General features: G+C 45.2%; 2 protein-coding genes across 6 annotated transcripts in view; both read right to left on the bottom strand.

Annotated features, from left to right (window-relative positions):
• The window catches only part of LOC139534428 (apoptotic chromatin condensation inducer in the nucleus-like), a 28723-nt gene extending 27529 nt beyond the window's left edge, over positions 1-1194 (bottom strand). For all 3 annotated transcript variants that reach the window (XM_071333571.1, XM_071333573.1, XM_071333572.1), the window contains exon 1: positions 1026-1194. In XM_071333571.1, coding sequence (XP_071189672.1) covers positions 1026-1160 — 135 coding nt within the window. In that variant the 5' untranslated portion in view covers positions 1161-1194. The remainder of the gene's footprint in view (positions 1-1025) is intronic.
• A 269-nt stretch (positions 1195-1463) lies between these two features.
• On the bottom strand, positions 1464-14718 carry LOC139534427 (breast cancer anti-estrogen resistance protein 1-like). 3 transcript variants are annotated; one of them, XM_071333568.1, is made up of 8 exons: positions 14574-14718; positions 13594-13970; positions 10977-12416; positions 9808-9927; positions 8291-9280; positions 8030-8104; positions 3950-4207; positions 1464-3610 (listed from the first exon to the last, which is right to left on the bottom strand). In XM_071333568.1, the coding sequence occupies exons 2-8, from the start codon at positions 13603-13605 to the stop codon at positions 3428-3430; spliced, it is 3078 nt and encodes a 1025-aa protein (XP_071189669.1). In that variant the 5' UTR covers positions 13606-13970; positions 14574-14718; the 3' UTR covers positions 1464-3427. The 3 variants fall into 3 exon arrangements, with proteins under 3 accessions (XP_071189669.1, XP_071189671.1, XP_071189670.1); XM_071333570.1 differs by having other exon boundaries at positions 3950-4072; XM_071333569.1 differs by having other exon boundaries at positions 13594-13885; positions 14574-14687.
• Positions 14719-24808: the final 10090 nt, after the last annotated feature.

Genomic DNA, 24808 nt, shown 5'->3' with positions numbered 1-24808 from the left:
GATGCCCGACACGTCATCATCGTGGTCGGAAGCAGGGTCTCAAAACACTCGTTCTCTCTGTCCTGTCCTCTGCATGGATATTATCTTATAATGAACAAACCCGTTTTTATTCCATATAAATAGGGAACGTAGAAGCGAAAGGGATCGGTCGATGTCAGTTACATAAGAGGGGCAAAGCTGCACGGCGATGCGTAAATCCAATTCGACTCGGGTCATTGAATTTATAGTGCCAGCAAACCTTTAGTTTGCATTCAATTGGAAATTCGGGAGAAGAATAGCCCATTTTCACACACAGGAAATTGTAATAACACAAGCAAAGGAAACTGCATGGCAGATTAAAAAACCTGTCGTTATATTTGTGTAATTGCTGAGCATTGTGTGCAATTAAGTTATTACGCCACTTATGGGGCAATTACAATGCAATTGGGGATTGATGGTGGGTACATTAATATGTAGCACTAGTTTGCAGGAAAGCGATTTGTTTTTCAGCTATGGCCGTGTTTAGGAACATTTAATTTAGGCAAATAGTTCATTGAAGAGGAAAAGAAAAGCAATTTCACGTTAATTATCTCCTAAACATGCTTGTCTTGCTAAGCGAACTATGCAACTAGTGAGCTACTATAAAAGGCGCATATGGGCAGGCGCGTACCCAATCACCCTGCCCCCTCCTCTCGCAGAGCGCCGGCCCGAGGACAGCGGCTCAAAAATACAGTAGAGGGACTAGTACCGCTAGTTAGCTCGCTAGCATAAACACACACTCCAGTTGGGCCTTCAGTTCGGGCCGTGCAACACATCTCAACTTTGAAGAGTGTTGTACCACACTAGACATAGTTTTAAATTTGCTTCGACATCTTTAAACACACTGATGCACAATTCGCTAGACTTGAAATCCTCCGCACGGGTATGAGTGCCAAATATTATGCATTCCCCCGAACTACCGACACACGGCCTATAATCCCACTCTATAGCCTCCTGCTGAACTTGACCAGCTTGTTGATAGAAGCAAAAACCTGAGCCAAGCTTACCCCTTTCAGTCGCTTAATGAGTGTATTTTTCGCCCCGCTTTTAGGGAGGCATCGTTGCTCCAAAGCGGCTTTCAAGTCTGCCACACGGAGCGATTGTAGAGGTTTACCATTCAGCGTAACATCTTCATCCGCCATTTTGCTTTCCTGTCACTCGCTCTGTCGACTCGCTCGAGCTCCAACAGGCGTCGCTACGTCCTCCGAATCCCCGCCAACGTCACGATTCGGAAATCTCCGGAGGGGGTGGCGCGAGATCGCTTTCCTACTGTAGTTACCAGCCAATACTGCACTAGCCTTGTTAACGCCTCAAAAAATATTTGGAATGACTTCCCATTATTTAAACTTACTTATCCATGTGAGTGTCATTGACGCCCTTTCCAGAACCAGACAGTGCACAATATGTCAGAAAAAAATAGACAAAAAATACATGTAACAACAAAGTGAACTTAAAATACCTTTTTAAAAATACAGACATATTTTCATCAGAAATAATCCACAGCAAGAGAGAACAATCAATGTAATTGTACAAATGTATTTGTGCATTTTGAGGGGAACATAGTCAGGCATCATTGTAGTGTTCAACTTTCATGAAGTGTAGACTGGATAGATCCATACGGCTTTTTTTTTTGCCATGGAGCCAATACCAACAAATTCACTTTAGTGTAAAAACTTTCAAAAATATATTCTGGTACAAAAAAAAAAGGCTAAAAAAAACCTATTATATCTCAAACTCTAACTGCTCTTCTCCACTTGTTCTTTTGAACCATTATTGTAGTAAAATGTAATTCACTGTGTGAAGTGAAAACATTCCTGTTAAATACGTGCATATAAGAAATAAAGCAACTTAAAGCCAAGCAGATCATAAAGCAAATACAAAATTATCAATAAATACAATTATTATTATGATTATTTTCTATTGTCAGGCCATGGATGTGGTGTGCGCTGTGCAGGCAGGCATTCTGTAGAAATACTGCTACCTTCCACTAGGAAGAGCTCAAAGGCAAAAACACTAGAGCTTGGTGAAAGTTCTTCATACTTTTTTTGGCACTGATGCATCTTTGTTCATTTTATCCTCCTATCACCAACATACCACTGCTGCATAGACTTTGAGACAGCAATACTAGTGAGGGTGTGGGTGGTAGCATTGAGTTTGAATGGGCAATTAGTGCCTTTCAACAACACGAAAGCCTAGAAGCCTGCTCCCCAATCCTAAATGAACAACTATCCCATACCCCCTTATGCACTTATTAGGATCTGAGAGGATTGGATAGGAGTAGCCCAAGAACGAATATGGCCAAACTAGTACCTAGAGCTGTGTGGGAAAGCCAGGGTGTGTGACGAAAGGTGAAATGATTGTGGGAAAATCGAGAGAAAAGGAGAGAGGAGGGGACAAGCGAGTGAATGGAAAGCGAGACAGGTGGAGACAAGTAAAAGTTTGCAGACAGGTTTTCCACTTGGTGGCCTAACCGTAGGAACGAACATGACCGACTAAGCGCTCTACTGCTCCACCATTATCCCTTTCACAAGAGTAGTACACCCCTCAGGTTCTCTTTCAATCGTTCCATCTATCATATCTCAATCCTGTTTAAACACTCACATTCTCCTCTTTTCACTCCCTGTCTTCCAGACTGCAAGGTAGGACACTGCAGGGGATAAAAGAGTGGTCTGGTCCCAGATCTGATTTAGACATCTTTTAAACTCCTATAGTTTACATCCTATAGTCAAAAAAAATGTAAGTGTTGTTTTATTACATTTGATTCTCAAATGCAACACCAAGCCCAGGCGGAAACACACAGTAAAGCTGCCACGGTGTTTACATACAGACCCACCACCTGCACCTTCATCAAGTTATCCCTGCTCTCCTCCATAGCACTAACAAACAACAGCAGGATGTGAGGCTCGATTTATATTTTTGGAGAGGGGGATGGAGGGTTACCTACAATAAATAAGGATGCAAAGATAAAAGAAAAGAAACGGTTATTTCAATGTAAGAGAAAATAATGGCAACCGAACAGAAATAGTCTGACTCCAATAATACAGTGGCCCACAAGGGACACTGAATGTCACGAACAGGGTTCAAACAAAAACAGCGTTCATCAATCATCAGGACACACAAGATGAAAAGTGTGCTTGGCACCAAAAGCACAGAAGTGACTAGGTATTAAAAGAACCAAAAGCCAACCAACACACACACATACAAGAACACACACAAAATCTAACTAGGTGGCAATTTGAGCCACAGATCAGTTCTTCTTCTGGACTGAAATTCAATGTTTCAACCTCACTTCAAACGTCAAACTGTTCAATTTGAAAGAGAACACATTGTAACAACAACTAAGGCATTTCAAAGTAGAGAGAAAATGTATTGTAAACATGTTATAAGAAGAGACGTTGAAGAAATATTGTCAAGATATTTCCGCGAGGCGCTGCAGCAGGCCGGAGAAGCCTGCGGCATGCTGGGACAGCTCGGCCACGCAGTCCACCATTTCCTGGGTGGCAGCGACTGATGGGTAGTTCTGGGCTGCCCCCTTCGTTGCCACAACGACAGCCTTCAGGGCCTGACACAGATGCCCACCTGAGGTTGTGATCTAAGGAGAGAGAAAGACAAAAAGAGATTGATTATGGATTCATCATAGGACAATATGCATTTTAATCTCAACTAAAATTCCATAATCTTGTCCCTAATGCCTTAAACCTTGACCTAAATCTCATATGAATTATGTTGCAAGCTGTTCTTTATCTTTGTATGTCATATCAAACCCTACATTTAGAATTAAATGCAACGTCGTGTTCATTAGGCACCAAACGGAAGAAAAATTGAATGATACTGGGAGGGACTACCTTAACTCGTTTTCATTTTCCAGTTTCAAAACATTTCGCTACAGTGTGCCTAATTAAAACAACCCTGTCATGAAATGTGTGCTGACCTTTGCCCTGAGGTCAGGAGAGGTCAGGAGGCGGGAGAGCGTGTCCCCGATGAACACCAGCTTGTGTGCCGTCACGATCAAACTCTTCCCCCGGGAAACGAAGACACGGGGAGGTTGGTTCCCCTGCACGGTGCGGAAGAGCACGTCAATGGAATCGGCCAGACAGGAGAGGTGGGACAGAGACTGGGAAGAATAGAAGGAGAGCAACTCTGAGTCCTCCAGAGAGAGGGAGACGGGCAGAGGAGGGGAGGGGCTCAACTGGATGGAGAGAAAAAGAAAGACAGACAAGAGAGAGTGAGATAGAGCCATCATTGTAAGGGTAAAGAATGAACATTGTCACTCATGGAACTGCCATTTATTGTGTCATGGGCCCCAATTGTCTATTATGTCAAATTCTTAGAATCACAGATGACCTCTTGTTGTGTGCCTATGACACAAGTCAATGCAACCTAAGCCTAGAGATTTAGTGAGCATAAAAATGGCAGAAGGAGAGAACGGTGAGATTTAGGGAGAGATACTGTTAAGGTAAACAAATTGAGTTGATCCAGGCAGGTTGAAACTGGATAAAGGGGCAGAGAGAGAGCAGGTTTACTGTCAATGTAACCTACAGTTAGGTAGATCAATGTTGACTCACTGGACTGAAGGACAGTCCAAGCCAACGTTCCCTCTAAGCTGAGCGCATGAGTGGTTGCGCGCACCTCCTCCAGGACTGCCGCGCAGAAGAAATGCTAGGCTGAGCAGCGATTGAACTTCACTGAATTCGCCCCATTAGTTGGCATTATATAGATCCATGTTTTTTCTGTGATCGAATCAACATTATTTCAGCCACTTTTCAATGCAACAAACCAAAACAAATCTACCTTTGCAAAATTTTGTCTGATTTTGTTGAAGGCAGAGCTAGAGCTCAACAGGGAAGAATTCTATTGGCGGCGGTAGCCTAAGAGGAAACGTGGCTCACTTGGGATACGTTATCAGAGTTGGTTTAGCTACCCGGTTTCGTCACGCATCGCGCCGACAGAAACAAACATCTCTCTGGTAAGAAGAAGGGCGGGGGTGGATGCCTTATGATTAACGAGTCGTGGTGTGATCATAACAACATACAGGAACTCAAGTCCTTTTGTTCACCTGACCTAGAATTCCTTACAATCAAATGCCAACCGCATTAACTACCAAGAGAATTCTCTTCGATTATGATCATAGCCATGTATATTCCCCCCAAGCAGACACCTCGACGGCCCCGAAAGAACTTAATTGGACTCCACGTAAACTGGAAACCACATATCCTGCAGCTGCATTTATTGTAGCTGGGGATTTTAAAGCTCATCTGAAAACAAGGCTCCCTAAATTTTATTAACATATCGAATGCGCGACCTGGGCTGGCAGCATTCTGGATCATTGCTACTAACTTCCGCAACGCATACAAAGCCCTCCCTCACCCTCCCTTCGGCAAATCTGACCACGACTCAATTTTGTTGCTCCAAGCCTATAGACAGAAATTAAAATAGGAAACGCCAGTGCTCAGGTCTGTTCAACGTTGGTCCGACCAATCTGATTCAACGCTTCAAGAGTACTTAGATCACTTGGACTGGGATATGTTCTGGATAGCCTCAGACAACAACATTGATGTATACATGGATTCGGTGAGCGATTTTATTAGCAAGTGCATCGGTGATGTTGTACCCACTGTGACTATTAAAACCTTCCCCAACCAGAAACCATGGATTGAGGGCAGCATTCGCACAACACTGAAAGCGCGAACAACTGCTTTTAATCATGGTAAGGTGACCGGAAACATGACCGAATACAAGCAGTGTAGCTATTCCTTCTGCAAGGCAATCAAACAAGCTAAGCGTCAGTATAGACACAAAGTAGAGTCGCAATTCAACGGCTCAGACACGAGACGTATATGGCAGGGTCTACAGTCAATCACAGACTACAAGAAGAAAACCAGCCCCGTCGCAGAAACCGACATCTTGCTCCCAGACAAACTAAACAACTTCTTTGCTCGCTTTGAGGACAATACAGTGCCACTGACACGGCCCGCTACCAAAACTTGCGGGCTCTCCTTCACCGCAGCCAACGTGAGTAAAACATTTAAACGTGTTAACCCTCGCAAGGCTGCCGGACCAGACGGCATCCCTAGCCGCGTCGTCAGAGCATGCGCAGACCAGCTGGCTGGTGTGTTTACGGACATATTCAATCAATCCCTATCCCAGTCTGCTGCAACTGGGTCCTAGACTTTCTGACGGGCCACCCCCAGGTGGTGAGGGTAGGAAACAACATTTCTACCCAGCTGATCCTCAACACTGGGGCCCCACAAGGGTGCGTTCTCAGCCCTCTCCTGTACTCCCTGTTCACCCATGACTGCGTGGCCATGCACGCCTCCAACTCAATCATCAAGTTTTCAGACGACACTACAGTGGTAGGCTTGATTATCAACAACGACGAGACGGCCTACAGGGAGGAGGAGAGGGCCCTCAGAGTGTGGTGTCAGGTAAATAACCTCACACTCAACTTCAACAAAACAAAGGAGATGATTGTGGACTTCAGGAAACAGCTCAGGGAGCACCCCCTATCCACATCGACGGGACAGTAGTGGAGAAGGTGGAAAGTTAAGTTCCTCGGCGTACACATCACGGACAAACTGAAATGGTCCACCCACACAGACAGAGTGTTGAAGGCGCAACAGCGCCTCTTCAACCTCAGGAGGCTGAAGAAATTTGGCTTGTCACCAAAAACACTCAAACTTTTACAGGTGCACAATCGAGAGCATCCTGTCGGGCTGTGTCACCGCCTGGTATGGCAACTGCTCCGCCCACAACCGCAAGGCTCTCCAGAGGGTAGTGCGGTCTGCACAACGCATAACCAAGGGCAAACTACCTGCCCTTCAGGACACCTACACCACCCGATGTCACAGGAAGGCCAAAAAGATCATCAAGGACAACAACCACCCGAGCCACTGCCTGTTCACCCCGCTATCATCCAGAAGGCGAGGTCAGTACAAGTGCATCAAAGCTGGGACCGAGAGACTGAAAAACAGCTTCTATCTCAAGGCCATCAGACTGTTAAACAGCCATCGCTAACATTGAGTGGCTGCTGCCAACATACTGACTCAAATCTCTAGCCACTTTAATAATACAAAAATTGGATGTAATAAATGTATCACTAGTCACTTTAAACAATGCCACTTTATATAATGTTTACATACCCTACATGACTCACCTCATATGTATATACTGTACTCTATACCATCTACTGCATCTTGCCTATGCCGCACGGCCATCACTCATCCATATATATTTATATGTACATATTCTTATTAATTCCTTTACACTTGTGTGTATAAGGTAGTTGTTGTGAAATTGTTAGAATACTTGTTAGATATTACTGCACGGTCGGAACTAGAGCACAAGCATTTCGCTACACTCGCATTAACATCTGCTGACCATGTGCATGTGACCAATAAAATTTGATTTGAAGAGCGGCCTTTGAAATCACCCGCGAGTGAATACGCTTTTCAGATCAGAGCGCAGTATACACATTTGTTGACATTCTTTGCTAGTTGGCAAGTCATTAGCCTAGTTACAGATAAGTATAGGTCAGCTTTGGGGAGTTACTGCTTCCTACAAGAGCACAAAACGTATAGGCTACATTTCAAAAAGCCAGTCAGGTAAAAAGCGTGTGTTAAAAAAAAGGGGCAGTGTTTTTGCAAATAAGCCAATAGACAGAGGGGTAGTCTACATTGTCTACTTCTCTGTATGGTAATTATTTATTTTATAAAGTGGTTTCTTGCATCATACAACACAATGCAATTCTTACAACATTCAAGTTCCCGCTCACAAGACCTAGAATTGATCTCAGTGCCCCAAAAAATAAGGGAACATTGGTAGGAGCTCATCAGTAAATACACAAACAGAATCAATGATTCATCTGAGAGCGTAGTGAGTGTACGTGGTGTGAAAGTTAATGTTGTGTGGTGATGGGTGTTAAAATGGAGTGTGTGTGAGAGAATGAGATTGTGTGAGCGCTTGTGTGACAATTGGACAGTACGTGTGGTGTGAGAATGATTGTGTGTTTTACCCTAGGCTCCCTGGTGTGAAGGGTCTGGTTTGACCTATTCTCTGTCCGGGCATCTGAGAGAGGCTCTGGCTTTCCCTGGGGAGGAAAAGAGATAGATACCTCACTTTTACACACACAGCTATGGGCCCAAACATCAGATACTGTCTATTAAAACAACTGGATAAACAATCCAGCAAGCGCACTTATTAAATAAAGGTGTCTGCTTAATGAGTAAAACGCAATGGAAAATGCAGACAAGTGCCAGCAAGACTGAAGACTGACCTGCAGTTTCACGTATCCCACACTGTCTCCAAGAGGAAGTGGTGCCGGGGCAGGTGTCAGACCTATTCCTGCGTACTCGTTCCCCATCCCCTCCTCTCCGTCGCTCTGCCCCACAGTGATGGACATGGTCACAGTGGAGGGTTGTGCGGGGGGCAGGGGGAACCCTGGCTGGGGGGTGGGGGGTAAGGGTCTCTCCTGGATCCAGCTACCTTTGCGTGGTCCCATACTGCTCCCTACTGGTTTCACCTCGGCTACGGGCAGGGCGGGTAGGGGTCTTCGGGAGAGGGAGTCCTGGGAAGGGAGGCGGGGCCGCCCCTGGGTCTGAAATAGGATGGTGGAGTCCTCCAGCGCTCGTTGGACCATAGAGAGAAGAGTATCCGACGGAGGGGCGTGGCCACCGGCGGACAAAGCAGGAAGTAGGTCTGAGAGACGGGCCCAAGCCTGCTGGAGAGGGGGAGGGACCTCGTCAGGTTGACTCGACTTCCAGACGGACAGGATCTCAGCCAGTGAGGTTGCCAGGTCCCTCGAGGAGGCAGGGGCACCCGAGGCAGAGCTAAGCACCGATTGGACAAGGCCCGAAAGCGAGTTCCTCCATTGAACGTCACCAGACCCATTACTGGATACCGATAACCGACGTGTGGAAGACGAAGACGACGTTGACATCGTCGAAGAGGGCAAGACGTCAAGGGTGAGAGCGGGCATGTCATAGACGCCACAGTCCGGTTCGGTGGTGGACCCCGGGTCACTGCCCTCGCCTAGCCCAAGCGGAGCCCTCTTCCCTGAGCCGGGGACAGAGTAGACCTGGCCGTGCTCCGTCCCCTCTAGAGGGGCGATGGTGGACATGTCCAGGCCCAGGTGTAGGCCAGGAAGGGTTGGGAGGCTGTAAACGTCCTCCTCCGATTCATCAGTAATAACAGACGTTGGGACGTTGACAGTCTGCTGCTGGGGCTCTGACGATGTGCTAAGTATGATGGTGGGAACATCATAGACCTGAGAGACGGAAGGAGAGAGAGAAAAAGCTCTACTATTACTGTCATTGTTCTTGAAGTCTTTCGAAATCAGTCATTCTAAGGTCATTAGTACTGTTTGTTATAGATGTATATTCTAGGGAGGAGAAAAGAGGAGGAGATTGTATAGCCTGGTTTATACATTCCCACTGCAGTATAAACAGCTGGGTGTGACAGGGAGAAAATAGCAGCAGCACTATTCAGACCAGACAGACTGGATTGCAGCAGACAGCGAAACAGGTGTGACAGAGAGAGCGGGGCTGTGGGAGGAAGGAACAGGTGGAGGAAAGTTGAGAGAGAAAGAGGGGGTTAGAGAGAGAGAGGGGTGGGGGGGAGTGAGGCGGAAAGGGAGAGGCCGAGGGAGAGAAGAACAGGTGAGGGAAAGTTGAGAGCTATGGGGGGGGGGGAGAAGAGCGAGAGGGACAAATAAATAGAGGGGGAGAGAGAAATACGGAGTGAGAGAGAGGAGACCGATGGTCTCTGTACTGTAGAGGAAGGATTCTGACTGACCTCTGACTCTAGGTCAGTGTGTGGTGGAAGGGAGCGTGGGGTGTTGTAGATGCTGTCATCGTCACACAGCGCTGCTGGGGCTGGCCGCTGCCACCTACTCCTGGGAGGAGTATCATACACCTAGGAGACCAAGCAGACAGCATGTTATAAGACTGTTATACGCTTGTTATAAGCACAAGGTCACAATGTCAGATATATAGTTCACATAAGCTAGGTTTCCATCCAATTGGCGATAGATTTTCATGCGAATATTCAAAAATCCGCATAAAGAAATTATGCGCATTTCCCCACACAAATTATACTTTCCCGCTTCAGGTTTCATGTACCGCATAAAAATCGAATGTTCAATGTATTTCCATCGCATTTTCAACTCTACTGATAGTGTTGTGTTACATTAAGTACCAAAATATTCCTACTCTGGTCTTGGCATGCACTCTCTAGCCAACAGCTCACAGATACAGTGCAGGTAGACTGTGCGGGTTGTCTAGTCTACATGATGAGTTAATTATGGACAAGAGAGAGAATATTTGTATTTGTCAATCGGCAGTCAAGCATCAATCATCATGTCACCAGAATAAGACCCTCGATATTTATTGGAAATGAGGATCAAGGTCATCACCGTGCACATTCACCGCCCTGTGAAGTTCATCACTTATTTCATATGTAGCCCAATAAACTGCAAGGTTTCCCATAAACTGCATGGATTCCCGAGTCGTAGTGGGAGGACCACACACCATGTCATCGTCACTCCAAGTTTACTTCGATATGATGGTTATTATATCAATATTTGCACATTAAAAAAAAAGGAGTTTCCACCGCCATTTCTCACATAATTAATTTTACTGAGACAAAAAGATTCCACCATGTCGAACGAACAAATTATCTGCCGGCATTTATCAAGTTAATACCAAAACGCCCTGTTTCCATCACAGCTGTCGTGATTTTTTTCTCTTAAACGGTATGACTTTACTCGCACTAAAACTGTAGATGGAAACGTGGTTAGTGGTTAACTAGGATAGCCGTTTTCCCTGACTACATGACTTGACAGGGAAAAACTCTGGGCCTAATCATGACAAGAGATTGTGGAGAGAAAGAGATGGAAGAAGAGGGGCAGGAAAGAAAGAGAGCAGGGACATGGAACTTGGAAAGGTCTTCCCTTTCTCTCTTACCTGTTCATCGAGGCTGTCGTCATCAGGATCTGCACACTCTCCGTCCTCGCCTTTCTTATTCTGCCCATTCTGCTTCTTTTCATCCGACGCCATCCTTCCATCTTTGCTCTCTTGGTACTGGGGTACAGGAGTCGACTGGGCGGTGGAGAGGGCAGGCTGAGAGGTGGATACAGGGGTTACGGATTGGGGAAAGTCTTTTCTGGTTACCCCCCTCACTGGAGGGGCTGGAGGAGGGGGCTTACGAGCAATGTTTGGGGATCCAGGCACCCGGCCTTGTCCCTGTCCTGCTCTGGCCAGCAAGGGGGAACCCCTGAGGGAAGCAGCAGGAGCTAGCTTCCCCCTGGTGATGGGAGGGGTGGAGGGCACTCCACCCTGACCACCGAGGGTCCCTGGGGTTTTAGGGGTCGCCCCTTTCAGCTGAGGTTTGGGGGATCCCTGTGCAAGGACGGGTGGAGTCCTGAGAATCCCTGCTCCCACAGGGGTGGGGGTCTGGTACATCATCTGAGGGGTGTCCTGTGCCAGTTTGGATTGAGGGGTGAGGGGCTTAAGGGGGGCTCCCCCGCCCCCGTTTATCTGTGAAGGGGTGAAGCTCTGAGCCTCCAGGACCCTAGTAGTGATGGGGGTAACCTGGGTCGACACAGCCCCCCCGACTAACCCTCCTGTGGGGGTCTGGTAGACCTCCTCGCTGGGCAGGACTGTCCCTCTGGGGACCAGGTAACAGCCGTTAGAGTGGCCTACCGCCGCTACAGTCTCCCTGGGGACCAGATAAGTGTTGTCCTCTGGCCCCTCTGGAGCTGGACCCACCGCCCGAGGAATCCCACCCGGGGCCAGGTAGACATTCTCTGGTCCAGGGTCTCCAGCCAGACCCCTGTGGTGCTGGGGCCCGAGAGCTGTGGGGGTGGAGGGGGTCTGATAGAGGCTCCCAGCGGAGTCTGTGCCTCTGGACCGGAGGGATGGCGAGCGGGGGCGGCCTGTCACCCCAACGCCCCAATCGGGACAGGGGCGTGTGCCGGAGCTGGAGCGGGAGCGGGGGCGACCCCCTACCTCGGCCTGCCGGAGGACCCCTGGTCTAGAGGCGACAGGCACCGCCCCTGGGCTCTGGTACAGGGCCTCCCCCAGGCCAGGTGGGGTGCGGTAGACCCCATCCACATCCTCCGTGGAGACTGCCGTGCGGGCCAGGGGGCCTGGGGAGAGGTACACAGAGTCCTCGCTGGGTGCGCGGCTGGGGGGTCTGGAGTCAACCCCTGGGGCGGGGGCGGTGTGGAGGAGGCGGAGGCGGTTGGCGGGGGCGATGCCCTGGCGCCCGTGGAGGGAGCAGAGCCACCAGCCAGGACCCCCTGCCTGTTCCTGTTCTAGAACCATCAGGATGTCTCCCTTCCGGAAGGCCAGCTCCTCAGGGCTCTCTGCTGCATTGTCAAACAGGGCCTTCGCCAGCACCGTCTGAGGAGAGCAAAAAAGATATAACCAAAAAAGAAAAAATCACTTATTACACAATAATTACTCAGAAATAAAGCGAGATTCACAAACAATCATCACTATCCTAGTTAACACGTGGTCTGGAAAAACTCTGGGCCCTACTCATAGGGGTACATACAGACTGAAGATAGAAATGCATGCAGAGACAGAGAGATGGCCTGACTTCACACTGGGAGGCACACATCTACATACTGACTGGACATAGACAAATGCATTGACTTGATGCCAAGAAAGAGATTGAGAATAGCTATTTGTATAACAGTCTTAGTGAATAGAAGAGAAAGATGGGGTGGGAGGAGCAAAACAAAACAGTGTGGTGTGAGAGAGAGAGAGAGAGAGAGACTCATTCAGAGCACAGTCACATAATGAATAAATACATACTGATATAAGTGCTGAATCACTGCATATTCAGTCACTGCACACATTATTTACTTATAGGGGGAAGAGAAAAGAGACAGTGAGAGGAGGGAGGTCAATTATTTAAAAGACAAGAGGAGTAAATGGTAATGAGAAAAGGAAGGGAGGGTGTAGGCAACATCTGTCTCTAGTTTGGGGTTTAATTGCCATCCCTTGGCCCTCCTATCATCTTCTCCTTTTCAAAGCCCTAACCTCCTGGGGATTGGCTATAGAGAGACAAGCGGAGCCCCGGGCCATGTTCAGTCTCAAGGAAACGTTTTCAAACAAAGTGAAACAGTGTCTGATTGTCCAATTAGATTTTTGTTTTAGGTTGCAAAACACATTGCTACGGTTTGCACACCGCCCAATGAAAAGAGCTCTACTCAAACACCAGCTCAAGTGGATGGAAGCCAGGACAATGTTCAATTACTTAAAAACGCATCCTTCATTCATTCCCCTCCCTGAATGATGTAATCACTGATTTGACAGTATTTGATGGGGAAAATGAAAGGTTCACTTCAGCCAAATGTCCTTAAACATGCCCGATCCAGTTACGTCATGATGATTCTCCCAAAGAAGAAAGGATCATGCATTTTTTAAAGTATTCAAACAGTACCCTGGATTGAAACAGCAGTATAGTGCCATGTCACCAGTTGGGCGCCTTTCCATCTGTGCCCGCTTTATCCACCATCTCTCATACAAAAGCATACACGTGCACACACACACACACACGATTTCTACTCACTGAGAGGGACATGTTTGCTCTTCCTCAGACAGTGCTCCTGTCAGGATGTTGGGTCAAACAGACTCACAAGCAGACATGGTCCTCCATCTATATCCAAGAGGTGAACTGGTGACTGCTGCAGAGTCCAAACACACGATCCAAGTTGTGTTCGAGGGCAACACCACCAGCCTCCTTCAAGGCTGCAAAGGTTGAGAGATGTCCAGCTTTCTTCGCTCGCCAAAGCCCAATGGGTTCTTCTGTGTTGAGGGCATGATTGAACTGCCCCTTCTTGGCTCAGTGTTGTTGACAGTAACTGTCAAGAAAATTAGAAAAGCCAGTTGGGCTGGATCGTGATGTCATCTTTAGATCACACTCCTGATAACCACTGAAGAAGAATCCTAGCCAGGGGAATATGATGATCAGTTATTGATGTTCTGTAACTTTGTAAATAATATTTGATGTCAATGTCTACCACTTTCATCTATAACCAATTCATAACTTCAGTGGTATTCTTACCATATCCAATATTGTGGTCACACATCCTAGCTCTAATTTTGATACCTGTACTATAATATCGTGGAGATAAGTAAACTTAAATTTACGACATAAAGTCATCTACTCAGAGGTTGTATCAGTGCCAGACATTGGGATCACCCAGTAAAAAGCATAGACCATGGCATAGATATGACTGATGACGTCCAAATTTCTTAACTGTCGTTAACTAGCCCCCTAAAGTTAGCAAGCATCTTACCCTCTAGCTGATCAAATGAAAATATACCGCAAAAAGAATGCATTTCCAAGATTTTGCTAGCTAACAATTTGACCAACATTATCCACGTATGTAAAATCGATGGAGGCTAGCTAGCTTGCTACAGTAACGTTAGCTGCTAGCTACAGTAGCTGGCAAAACAAAAGGGGGCATGAAATCCATTCGCAGCGAGCAAACTTCAGTCAGGCTTCAAATTACACTCACTTATTGTTTCGTTAGCTAGCGTACCTACCCTTAATGCTCCAGAAAATAAAGATATCGAGCATTCCCTTATCTCGGCAGAAGGAATTCGTGGCCAACGAGGTTTTTCTCTTCTCTCTCCCTCCTGAGAAGGACTACGTAATTGGATACGATCAATAATGTACACAAACCCTTGAATGCAATTGGCCATTGAGAGGCTATGAAGAAACCAGTCGGCCATGTTGTCACTTCCCATTCGGTGCAGTCCTCCATAGGAATGAATGGAATTCCACAATATTTCAGTGAAATGTTTCAAGAAAAAATGACATGTAATTTAAGTATTTTTGTCGTTGTAGTGGGGACATTAACATTAGTACTCTCTAAAAAAATACTTTAAATATATTTTTCATTGTTTTATTTGTATGTTTAGCTAACATAATACAATTTAAAAGTATGCATTCAGGTGTCTGTAATATAATAAACGTGTCATAAACGAATGTAGACATAAATAAGTGCATTTATATATATATTTGTTTTTAATGGAGGATTACCAAGATGACTGCACGGTGGATTCAATACAGCGCCCCCTGTCAGACATCCAGGGTTTATACACATCATTGAATACAACCCTCTTGCGGTAAACGCGCAAGATTTTGAGGATGGAGAACCGAAGTTTACAGCTCCACCTTCAGCATTTTATTCTGGAGACTCTGGGGGTAAGGTACGTACCCCCAGAGTTGAGTCTGTGCCATGTTGGCCAGGCGAAGAGAGATGTGGTAACCAACTAAGTAGTTTGCATGCAAGCAGATGGCAAAGCAAGAAGTTGCTATGCTGTTTGCTTTGCGCCAGGATGCGTGGACATACATAGTATCTTCACGACAGCGACAGTAGAGAAAGCGAGACACCCCACTCCCTATTTTTTTCGGATTGGGCAGGGTCTCTCTTGTCTACCTATTCCCCCGCCCCGCAGAGCGGGTGCCCCAGAAGGGAGATCACTTGCAAAAAAATATTTCTGGTTGGGGCGGGTGGGGAGATCATTACATTTGTAATGTCTTTATTCTTTTGGAACTTTTGTGAGTGTAATGTTTACTGTTAATTTGTATTGTTTATTTCACTTTTGTTTATTATCTAGTTCACTTGCTTTGGCAATGTTAACATATGTTTCCCATTCCAATAAAGCCCTAAAATTGAAATTTAATTGAGTGGGGAGGGGACAATAAGTAAACCAGAGCCATTGGTCTCACGCGGGAAAGCATGCTCACACGAGACAGGGAACGCCCACTTACACAGACCATTTCTTCAAACATAGTGACTGCGGTTCCGGATTTTCTAGAACCAGGCTTACTGTTGCAAAAATACTGAGATTTCTGAGCATGCAGGATCCACTAGCCTACCTCCATTCAGCTGCTGCTCAGTGCTCAGTCACTATGTGACTCTACTGCCACCTGTACACAAAACAGTTATTACAAACTTAGTTATTTGTCTGTTGTAACAATAGGCTATTGCAAACATAAGCAGGAACGACACAAAAAGGTTGTCTAGCAATTTCATGTTATTTTTTCAGGAGGGGAGTTACATGCAGCCATTTAGGCAAGCTATGTATAGCAATCACAGCATAGACACAGACAGGCAGTCAATAGCAGGGGCGTCATGCTCATATGGGGCACAGGTGCACGTACCCCCTCAGATTTGCCCTGTTTAGCCCAGATAGGTTCCCAATCTCCCAACCTCATAACTAACTACCAAGATGCCATTTCAGGCTATCAATCAAGTTAGAGCAGCTAGCTTGCCTACCTATCTTAGCTGACATGCCTGCTGGCAAGGTTGGTAGACTTTAGGAAAGCAAGCAACCAAAATGTAAACCTATTGTAGTTGGAACCTGTTATAGACCACCAGACCAGTACAAGTTTTATGAATTGTTGGAGACTTGTTCCAACTGTACAGACTTTGGTAAATCAGAGGTTATTGTTACTGGTGATTTTAATACAGATATGCTCTAAAAGGGCCATGCTACTTTTAAAGCTCTTAAGAATTTTTGTAATATGTTTGCTTTATACCAGCTGATTAATGAGCCCACCAGGGTCTGTCCTTCTACCCAAACCATCATTAACCTTGTGTTGGTGTCGGATAGATCAAGGATATCAAATAGTAGGGTTGTAAACTATGGGCTCAGTGATCATTCCATCATTTTCTGTAATAGGAAGGTTCAGAAAAGTTTTTAATTGTCATAACTTAATAAAAATGAGGGCTATGAAGAATTATGGTGCAGATATTTTTGTTAATTGTTTGAGCAAATTGGACTGGTCTGCTGTATTGAAATGCATTGAGGTGGAGAATGCCTGGGGCCATTTTAAATCATTGTTTTTACATGCTGTAGATAAGCAGGCTCCAGTAAAAAAAAAGGTTAGAATTAAGCAAAGAACTGAACCATGGATAAATTATAAAATTTTAAAGGCAATTAAGCGTAGAAATGAACGCTTTCTGGAGTTTAGGAAATCCAGGGCAGATTATATATTTATAGACGATAAGAAATTAAGAAATGAGGTCAACAGGATGATATAGAAGGCCAAGAAAGAATATTTTAATTACAAAATAGTTGAAAATAGGAACAATCAGAGTAAATTATGAATGTGTCTGAAGCTGTTAGGTTATAGTAACAGATTAAAGACCAAATGTCATGTTGGTATGAATGATTCGGGAGACAGATGCAGGAATGCGTAAAATGGTTTTTTATTTCACCCAAATTACTGCGTGCACGGGGACGAAGACCATTCAAACACGTAACAAAAACACAGGGTTGAAACCCAAACAAAAGAGCGTGGAGTACCTTGAATAAATAACACGCGCGCACGATGATTAACACACGGGACGAGACCCGTAATCATCTGCGCAATCCACAAGGGCACGAAATCCCAGAACACACAGCACAGGTACTCACACGCACCAACGGACATAGTAACAATAATCAACAAGACCATGGAAACCAAAGGGCACACTTATACAAATACTAATCAGTGGGAATAGGGGACAGGTGTGCGTGATGAAAGTTCCGGACACGTGCCTCGAGGACGATCACAGGAACTGAAGGGGTTAAAACAAGGCCTCATACCTTTTAAAGGGTTAATAAATTGTGGTATGATAAACTGTAAAGACCTCTGTGTGTGTGTTAACACCTGTTTTGAGTGTTGTGCCCTTCAGACACTATCAGAAGGCGGAAACCGCCTACGCTCAGACTCCTGTCTGGGCCCCACCGTGGCTATCTGTGGTTCTGAGAATAAGACTGGTTTTCTGAGAACACAAGGTTGCAGCAGGCCTGATGAAAACAGCCACCTGTCAGAAGATGCTTAGACTCGTTCACCTTGTTATGACCCTATACCTGTGATGAAAGGTCAAGTTTCGGTCAAACCCACTTCCGAGCTTTTAATTGCTGACACATGGTTGTTGCTGTCAGGGGGAGGTTAGATTTATTAAAATGTTGTTGCCAGGGAAAGTCACGCAAGGAGGACTGGGGATATACTGTACTCTGTACCAACTTCTGCCTATAAATGTTATTACTAAAGGAGAATTTTAATACTTAAACAAAGAGTCTGTGTTTCCTTTCTACTACCAATATGTATGTTTGATAATTATATAGACCTGATCATCTGTTGAAGAAATTGACCAACAATTTGGCGTACTAGCCAGGAGCGAGTGACCACTTGGCTGGACTAACCATTGATCCACGTGCAAGCACTACAAAATTATAAGGTAAGCAGACGTCTGTTATATCTGAAGTCTGTAATTTGCTATAGCACATTGTGGTTAATGAGTCATTCTGGCAAGTAAGTGGTGCCTCGCTGTTAAATTTATACGAACCTACATTTCTCTGTAATAGTGGAATAATTGAAAGTGTGAAATTATTGTTAGACAACCCGTGGGAGGAAGCACAGACCACCTAGGTGGAAATAGGTTATACATTCCTGGGTTAAATGTTTATGATTGTGAGACTTGGTGATAGGACTTAGGGCACAAATTCCAAGTATAAAATGTGGATTGTTGATAGAATTGAGTTGTTGAAATATTTTCTGATAACTGAATTTGTTATTGTTCCGTTTATGATGTTTTCTGTGTGTTATGACTGGATGGTGGAACATTAAATCAGGAGTTAGTTATAAAACCTATAATGCCCGTGTATTTGAATGAACTGAATGGACATTCAGATCAGATGCTCGAAGAGTTGCCTGTGGGGGTATAAACCTTAATGCATACACCCTTGCTGTATTAGGAAATAGACCTACCAATGTGTTATTGACCCATGTTATTTTAGAATGAACTAGTTTTGAAGTAGTAGTTTCTCCTTTGTAAGGAGAACATTATCACAGGGATACCAGAATCGTAGTGGGGGTTATACCAGAATTGTAGTGGGGGTTATACCAGAATCGTAGTGGGGGTTATACCAGAATCGTAGTGGGGGTTATACCAGAATCGTAGTGGGGGTTATACCAGAACTTATACCAGTTATAAATCATCTTGAACCTTTTACTGTTCCGTGGTTGCTCCATGGAGGACATTTATTTTACACCACCCATACATTACATGGTATTCAATCATCATTTACTTATCACCCTGTTCTCAATACACGTACATGACGTAAGGGATAGATTATATGCACATATAGGGATATTTTGCAGTTCATTTATCTTTACATTACACACAGAGCCTAAAATATTTTTTTTGAGATATGGCAGACGGGAGCTCGGAGTTGTCTGAGGGGCCGGTCGCAATGAAACCCTCCACCCCTCTACAGTTTTTAATTGGGAAATTCCCCACTATGGAAAAAGACAACCTGGGTTTCAAGAAATGGCATGATTGGACAAAAGACGCCTCTGAATATAGATGGCCCACAGATGGGTCATTTAAGAAAACCAAGTATCAACATGTACAGAATATCGTGTAAAGAAGACAGGTAAATAAAACCAAGGAAAATTTAAAAGATCCACCCTGTTTTCTGTGACTGCTTTAGCAATGTTGAAAACTGAAGGTAACCTATTCTGGACTCAACAGAAGGCTACCTGCTTAAAGAAACAGTTAACAAAGATCAAAGACCCTGCCTCCGTCAAGACAGAGAAGTTTCCTCTAGAATGCAGCGCTCCACCATATGCTCCACCATCCCTTCCCTACTGCGGAGATAGGTTTAAAGGAATTTATCCACTACTCCCAAACGAACTAGTAGCCCCAGGTGATAATTCTTCTCCACCACCGCCACCGGGTAGAATGTATCAAGAACTAGGGGATATATGGAATGATGCCAGGGCACACTCAACGCCTCTCTACCCTAGAGGTGCCACGGCAAAGGACCTCATGGCAGCTCAAGAAAATAAGGTGCAGAGAGAAATGGATAAAGCTGTTGACAAAATCAGACGACATTGCGATGATAAAGACAGAGACAAAAGGATAAGTCGAAGTAACTTAACGAAGGGAAAGAAGAGAAGAGGAGATAAGACGAGAGAGAGCGGAAAGTGAAGAAAGAGCAAGAAGTGAACAATACATAAGACAGTGGGAAGAAAAGAAGAGAGAGGAGAGAGAACGTGAACAATTAAAAGAACACGAAAGTGGAACTGAAGATGAAGAAGAAGATGGGTCTTGCGAGAGTCACAAGGACTCCCGAGCGCATGCCGGCGGCCAACAGAACATAAAACAGCAACTGGATCAATCGAGGGAGACATTGAGGCGCCTATCAAACATGGTGCAAAGTGAGGTAGCACTATTACAGGGTGAATTTAAAAACATACTGCTCCGAACATCACAGAGACTGGAGATGAAACGAACTGAATGGATGTAGACACAGCCAGGTGAAGATGACCGTCCTGTGGGAACTTACCCTCTGGTGATAAAAACCTCTGGTACAGGACAACCGTACCATGATTACAAACCATGGAGTTTTGGGAACTTGGACACAGCAGCGAAACCATTGCCCCGCCTATCTAAAGGAGCAGACAGGTGCATTCACACCTTTGAGACTGTTATAGCCTCACACAATCAGCTGTGCCTGGGTGACCTCAGAGGTCTCATGGCTAAGGTCCTGACCCCTGGACAGTGTGACACCGTTTGGAATCAACTACAACTTACTCAAGGCCATGTCGAACTGCCGTTTACCCATTTCAGACAAGCTCTCTACCGGCAGTTGAGGGAAATGTTTCCCACCACCAGGGACGTTGCCAGACTGGGTTAACTTCTTTTCACTGATATGATGATATCCTCGACTGGATCGATAAACTTAAGACAGAGTGGCAAGGAGAAACCACTGAGAGGTTCGACTCCTCTGATACCACTGAAAACCTCCTCTATGCCAGACTCTGCAGGAATCTCCCTGAGTGGGTCAGAGATAAACTGATGAATGTTGTGGGATGGGACAGATTTGAAGGCCCTACTAAAGAGGACCACATTAGACATCACTTCAAAGCCTGGAAAAATATGAATTATGAAGAAAAAGCAAAGAAGGCTGGCCTTGACACACAACTCAATAAATCCCAACTGGACAAAGAAAAAAACAACAATCTAATGGTGGCTGTAACCCCAGCTGACCTGTAGCAGCAACATCCTCCACCGCCTGCTCCACAGTTCACCCAAGCACCTGCTACTCAGTTCCCTCCTCAAAAATATGGGAACCCACAACCATACCTACCCACACAGAGACAACCGCTGGTGTGCTGGTACTGCGGTGTGGCAGGTCATATGAGAAACATGTGCCCTCACCAACCACAGCAGCAGCAGCCACCCTGGCAGCAGAGAGGGAGAGGTCAATGGAGAGGAAATACTGTCAGGTGGAAGATCAGCCTACACTGGACAGCCTCAGCCTGCCTTTTCCCAGACTCAACCAATGAATGGTCGACAATATGGATGGCCCAACAGCCTCCTGCGACAAACCAGGCGTTGTTCCCACCACAGAATAATCAACAATAGGGAAGCCCTGAACCCCTTCTCCAGTGTCACTAGTACATATTTCCGGATGGTACCAAAGAACCAAACATTACAGCCTCACCTTACGATTCAACAATGCTCTGTTGTTAACCCAGCACAACTGCAAGTGTCTCTGGAAGATGGAGAACCACACAACTGCTCTGATCTGGTCCAACGTGACTGACCTTTACGATGAACCTCTTGAGCTCCCTGATGTTACTCTCTTTGTTGATGGCTCTACCTTTATTGATAGGGAGACTGGTAGGAAACATGCAGGGTTTGGTATAGTTTCACTAAATAGGACATTGTTGATTGAACAGCCCTTGCCTGAACATTGCTCAGCACAACAAGCTGAGCTCCTGGCCCTTACTGAAGCAAGTACATTACGTAGTGGTTTGAAGATTAACATTTATTCTGAGTCTGCATACGCCATTGGTGTTTGCCTCTCCTGGGTTGGCGTTTGGAAGGGTAGGGACTTTGTTAGCGCATCTGGTACCCCTATTAAACACCGTTTACAGATTGAAGCCCTGCTGGAGGCCACGTTGCTTCGAGCTGAGTTGGCTATTTTTAGGGTCCGTGCCCACACAGGTAACACTGACAGCGTTAGTTTGGGTAATGCAGCTGCTGATGCTGCTGCTAAGAATGCTGCTTCCCGCTGCCATACTCATGCTGTTCTGCTTGCCTCCCCGTGTACGTCTGAAATCACTGATCTGGACCAACACCAGGCTGCGGATTCACTTAATCATCCCTTGTGGGAGTCTAGAGGTTGCTCTAGGGGCCCTGATGACCTGTGGAGACAATCCCTCTCTGGCAAACCAGTTCTGCCTCTACCTCTCGTCTCCTCTGTGTGTCGCCTGGCCAAGGGATGGGTCACGCGCCAAGGGGGGAGATGGTAAGACTAATATCTGACACCTGGTTTTGTCCAAATCTGATTGAAATGTGCAAAACACACATGTTAAATGTACTACATGCAGGCAATACAACACTGGTAAGGGTACCCCCCTGAAAACAGGGAAATGTCCAGCACCGGCCGGCCCGTTCACCCATTTACCTATGGATTTCATAGACATGGCTGAACAAAAAGAAAGACAGAAAGAGATACTGTCTGGTAATAACTGACCGCTTTACCAGGTGGGTCGAAGCATTTCCAACAGTACACTGTGATGCGAAAACAGTAGCGAAACTTCTGGTAAGGGAAAATATCCCTAGATTTGTTATTCCGGAAGTTCTTTCCGCAGACACCCATTTCACAGGAGATGTGGTTCCACAGGTGGCTGGCCAAATGGGGATAGATCTGAAGTTTATTTCTATCTACCACCCACTGTCACGCTGGAATAAAGGATTTGGAGACAGACGCTGTAGGGGTTTTTAATACACCCCAGAAAAACACGTATACAAAAAACACTGGGCTGTACCCAAACAAAAGAGCGAGGGTAAACCTCGTTGAACGACACGGGATGATACACAATATATAAAACACGCAGCATAACAGCTGCACCAACGCATACAGTTGAAGTCGGAAGTTTACATACACCTTAGCCAATTACATTTAAACTCAGTTTTTCACAATTCCTGACATTTAATCCAAGTAAAAATTCCCTGTTTTAGGTCAGTTAGGACCACTTTATTTTAAGAATGTGAAATGTTAAAATAATAGTAGAGAGAATGATTTATTTCAGCTTTTATTTCTTTCATCACATTCCCAGTGGGTCAGACGTTTACATACCCTCAATTAGTATTTGGTAGCATTGCTTTCAAATTGTTTAACTTGGGTCAAACGTTTTGGGTAGCCTTCCACAAGCTTCCCACAATAAATTGGGTGAATTTTGGCCCATTCCTACTGACAGAGCTGGTGTAACTGAGTCAGGTTTGTAGGCCTCCTTGCTCGCACATGCTTTGTCAGTTCTGCCCACAAATTTTCTATAGGATTGAGGTCAGGGCTTTGTGATGGCCAATCCAATACCTTGACTTTGTTGTCCTTAAGCCATTTTGCCACAACTTTGGAAGTAGGCTTGGGGTTATTGTCCATTTGGAAGACCCATTTGCGACCAAGCTTTAACTTCCTGACAGATGTCTTGAGATGTTGCTTCAATATATCCACATAAATTTCCTTCTTCATGATGCCATCTATTTTGTGAAGTGCACCAGTCCCTCCTGTAGCAAAGCACCCCCACAACATGATACTGCCAACCCTGTGCTTCACGGTTGTGATGGTGTTCTTCGGCTTGCAAGCATCCCCCTTTTTCCTCCAAACATAACGATGGTCATTATGGCCAAACAGTTCTATTTTTGTTTCATCAGACCAGAAGACATTTCTCCAAAAAGTACGATCTTTGTCCCCATGTGCAGTTGCAAACCGTAGTCTGGCTTTTATATGGTGGATTTGGAGCAGTGGCTTCTTCTTTGCTGAGCGGCCTTTCAGGTTATGTCGATATAGGACTCGTTTTACTGCGGATATAGATACTTTTGTACCTGTTTCCTCCAGCATCTTCACAAGGTCCTTTGCTGTTGTTCTGGGATTGATTTGCACTTTTCACACCAAGGTACGTTCATCTCTAGGAGACAGAACATGTCTCCTTCCTGAGCGGTATGACGGCTGCGTGGTCCCATGGTGTTTATACTTGCATACTATTGTTTGTACAGATAAACGTGGTCTCTTCAGGCATTTGGAAATTGCTCCCAAGGATGAACCAGACTTGTGGAGGTCTACAATTCTTTTTCTGAGGTCTTGGCTGATTTCTTTAGATTTTCTCATGATGTAAAGCAAAGAGGCACTGAGTTTGAAGGTAGGCCTTGAAATACATCCACAGGCACACCTCCAATTGACTCAAATGATGTCAATTAGCCTAACAGAAGCTTCTAAAGCCATGACATCATTTTCTGGAATTTTCCAAGCTGATAAAGGCATAATCAACTTAGTTTATGTAAATTTCTGACCCACTGGAATTGTGAAACAGTGAATTATAAGTGAAATAATCTGTCTGTAAACAATTGTTGGAAAAATTACTTGTGTCATGCACACAGTAAATGTCCTAACCGACTTGCCAAAAGCTATAGTTTGTTAACAAGAAATTTGTGGAGTGGTTGAAAAACGATAATGACTCCAACCTAAGTTTATGTAAACTTCTGACTTCAACTGTATATATACAGTACCAGTCAAAAGTTTGGAATCACCTACTCATTCAATGTTTTTCTTTATTTTTTACTATTTTCTACATTGTAGAATAATAGTGAAGACATCAAAACTATGAAATAACACATATGGAATCATGCAGTAACCAAAAAAGTCTTAAACAAATTCAAATATATTTTATATTTGAGATTCTTCACCATTTGCCTTGATGACAG

This window comes from Salvelinus alpinus, chromosome 11, assembly GCF_045679555.1.
Source record: "Salvelinus alpinus chromosome 11, SLU_Salpinus.1, whole genome shotgun sequence".
Classification (NCBI taxonomy): domain Eukaryota; kingdom Metazoa; phylum Chordata; class Actinopteri; order Salmoniformes; family Salmonidae; genus Salvelinus; species Salvelinus alpinus.
This window is presented reverse-complemented; position numbering and strand designations above follow the sequence as displayed.

Bases quoted from the DNA above. Each gene is read 5' to 3' on its own strand.
- LOC139534427 (XM_071333568.1), bottom strand. The intron at 9,281-9,807 runs GTCAGTCAGAAT...TCCGTCTCTCAG, and splicing joins ACACTGACCTAGAGTCAGAG to GTCTATGATGTTCCCACCAT. The intron at 3,611-3,949 runs GTCAGCACACAT...CTCTCTCCTTAG, and splicing joins CTCCTGACCTCAGGGCAAAG to ATCACAACCTCAGGTGGGCA.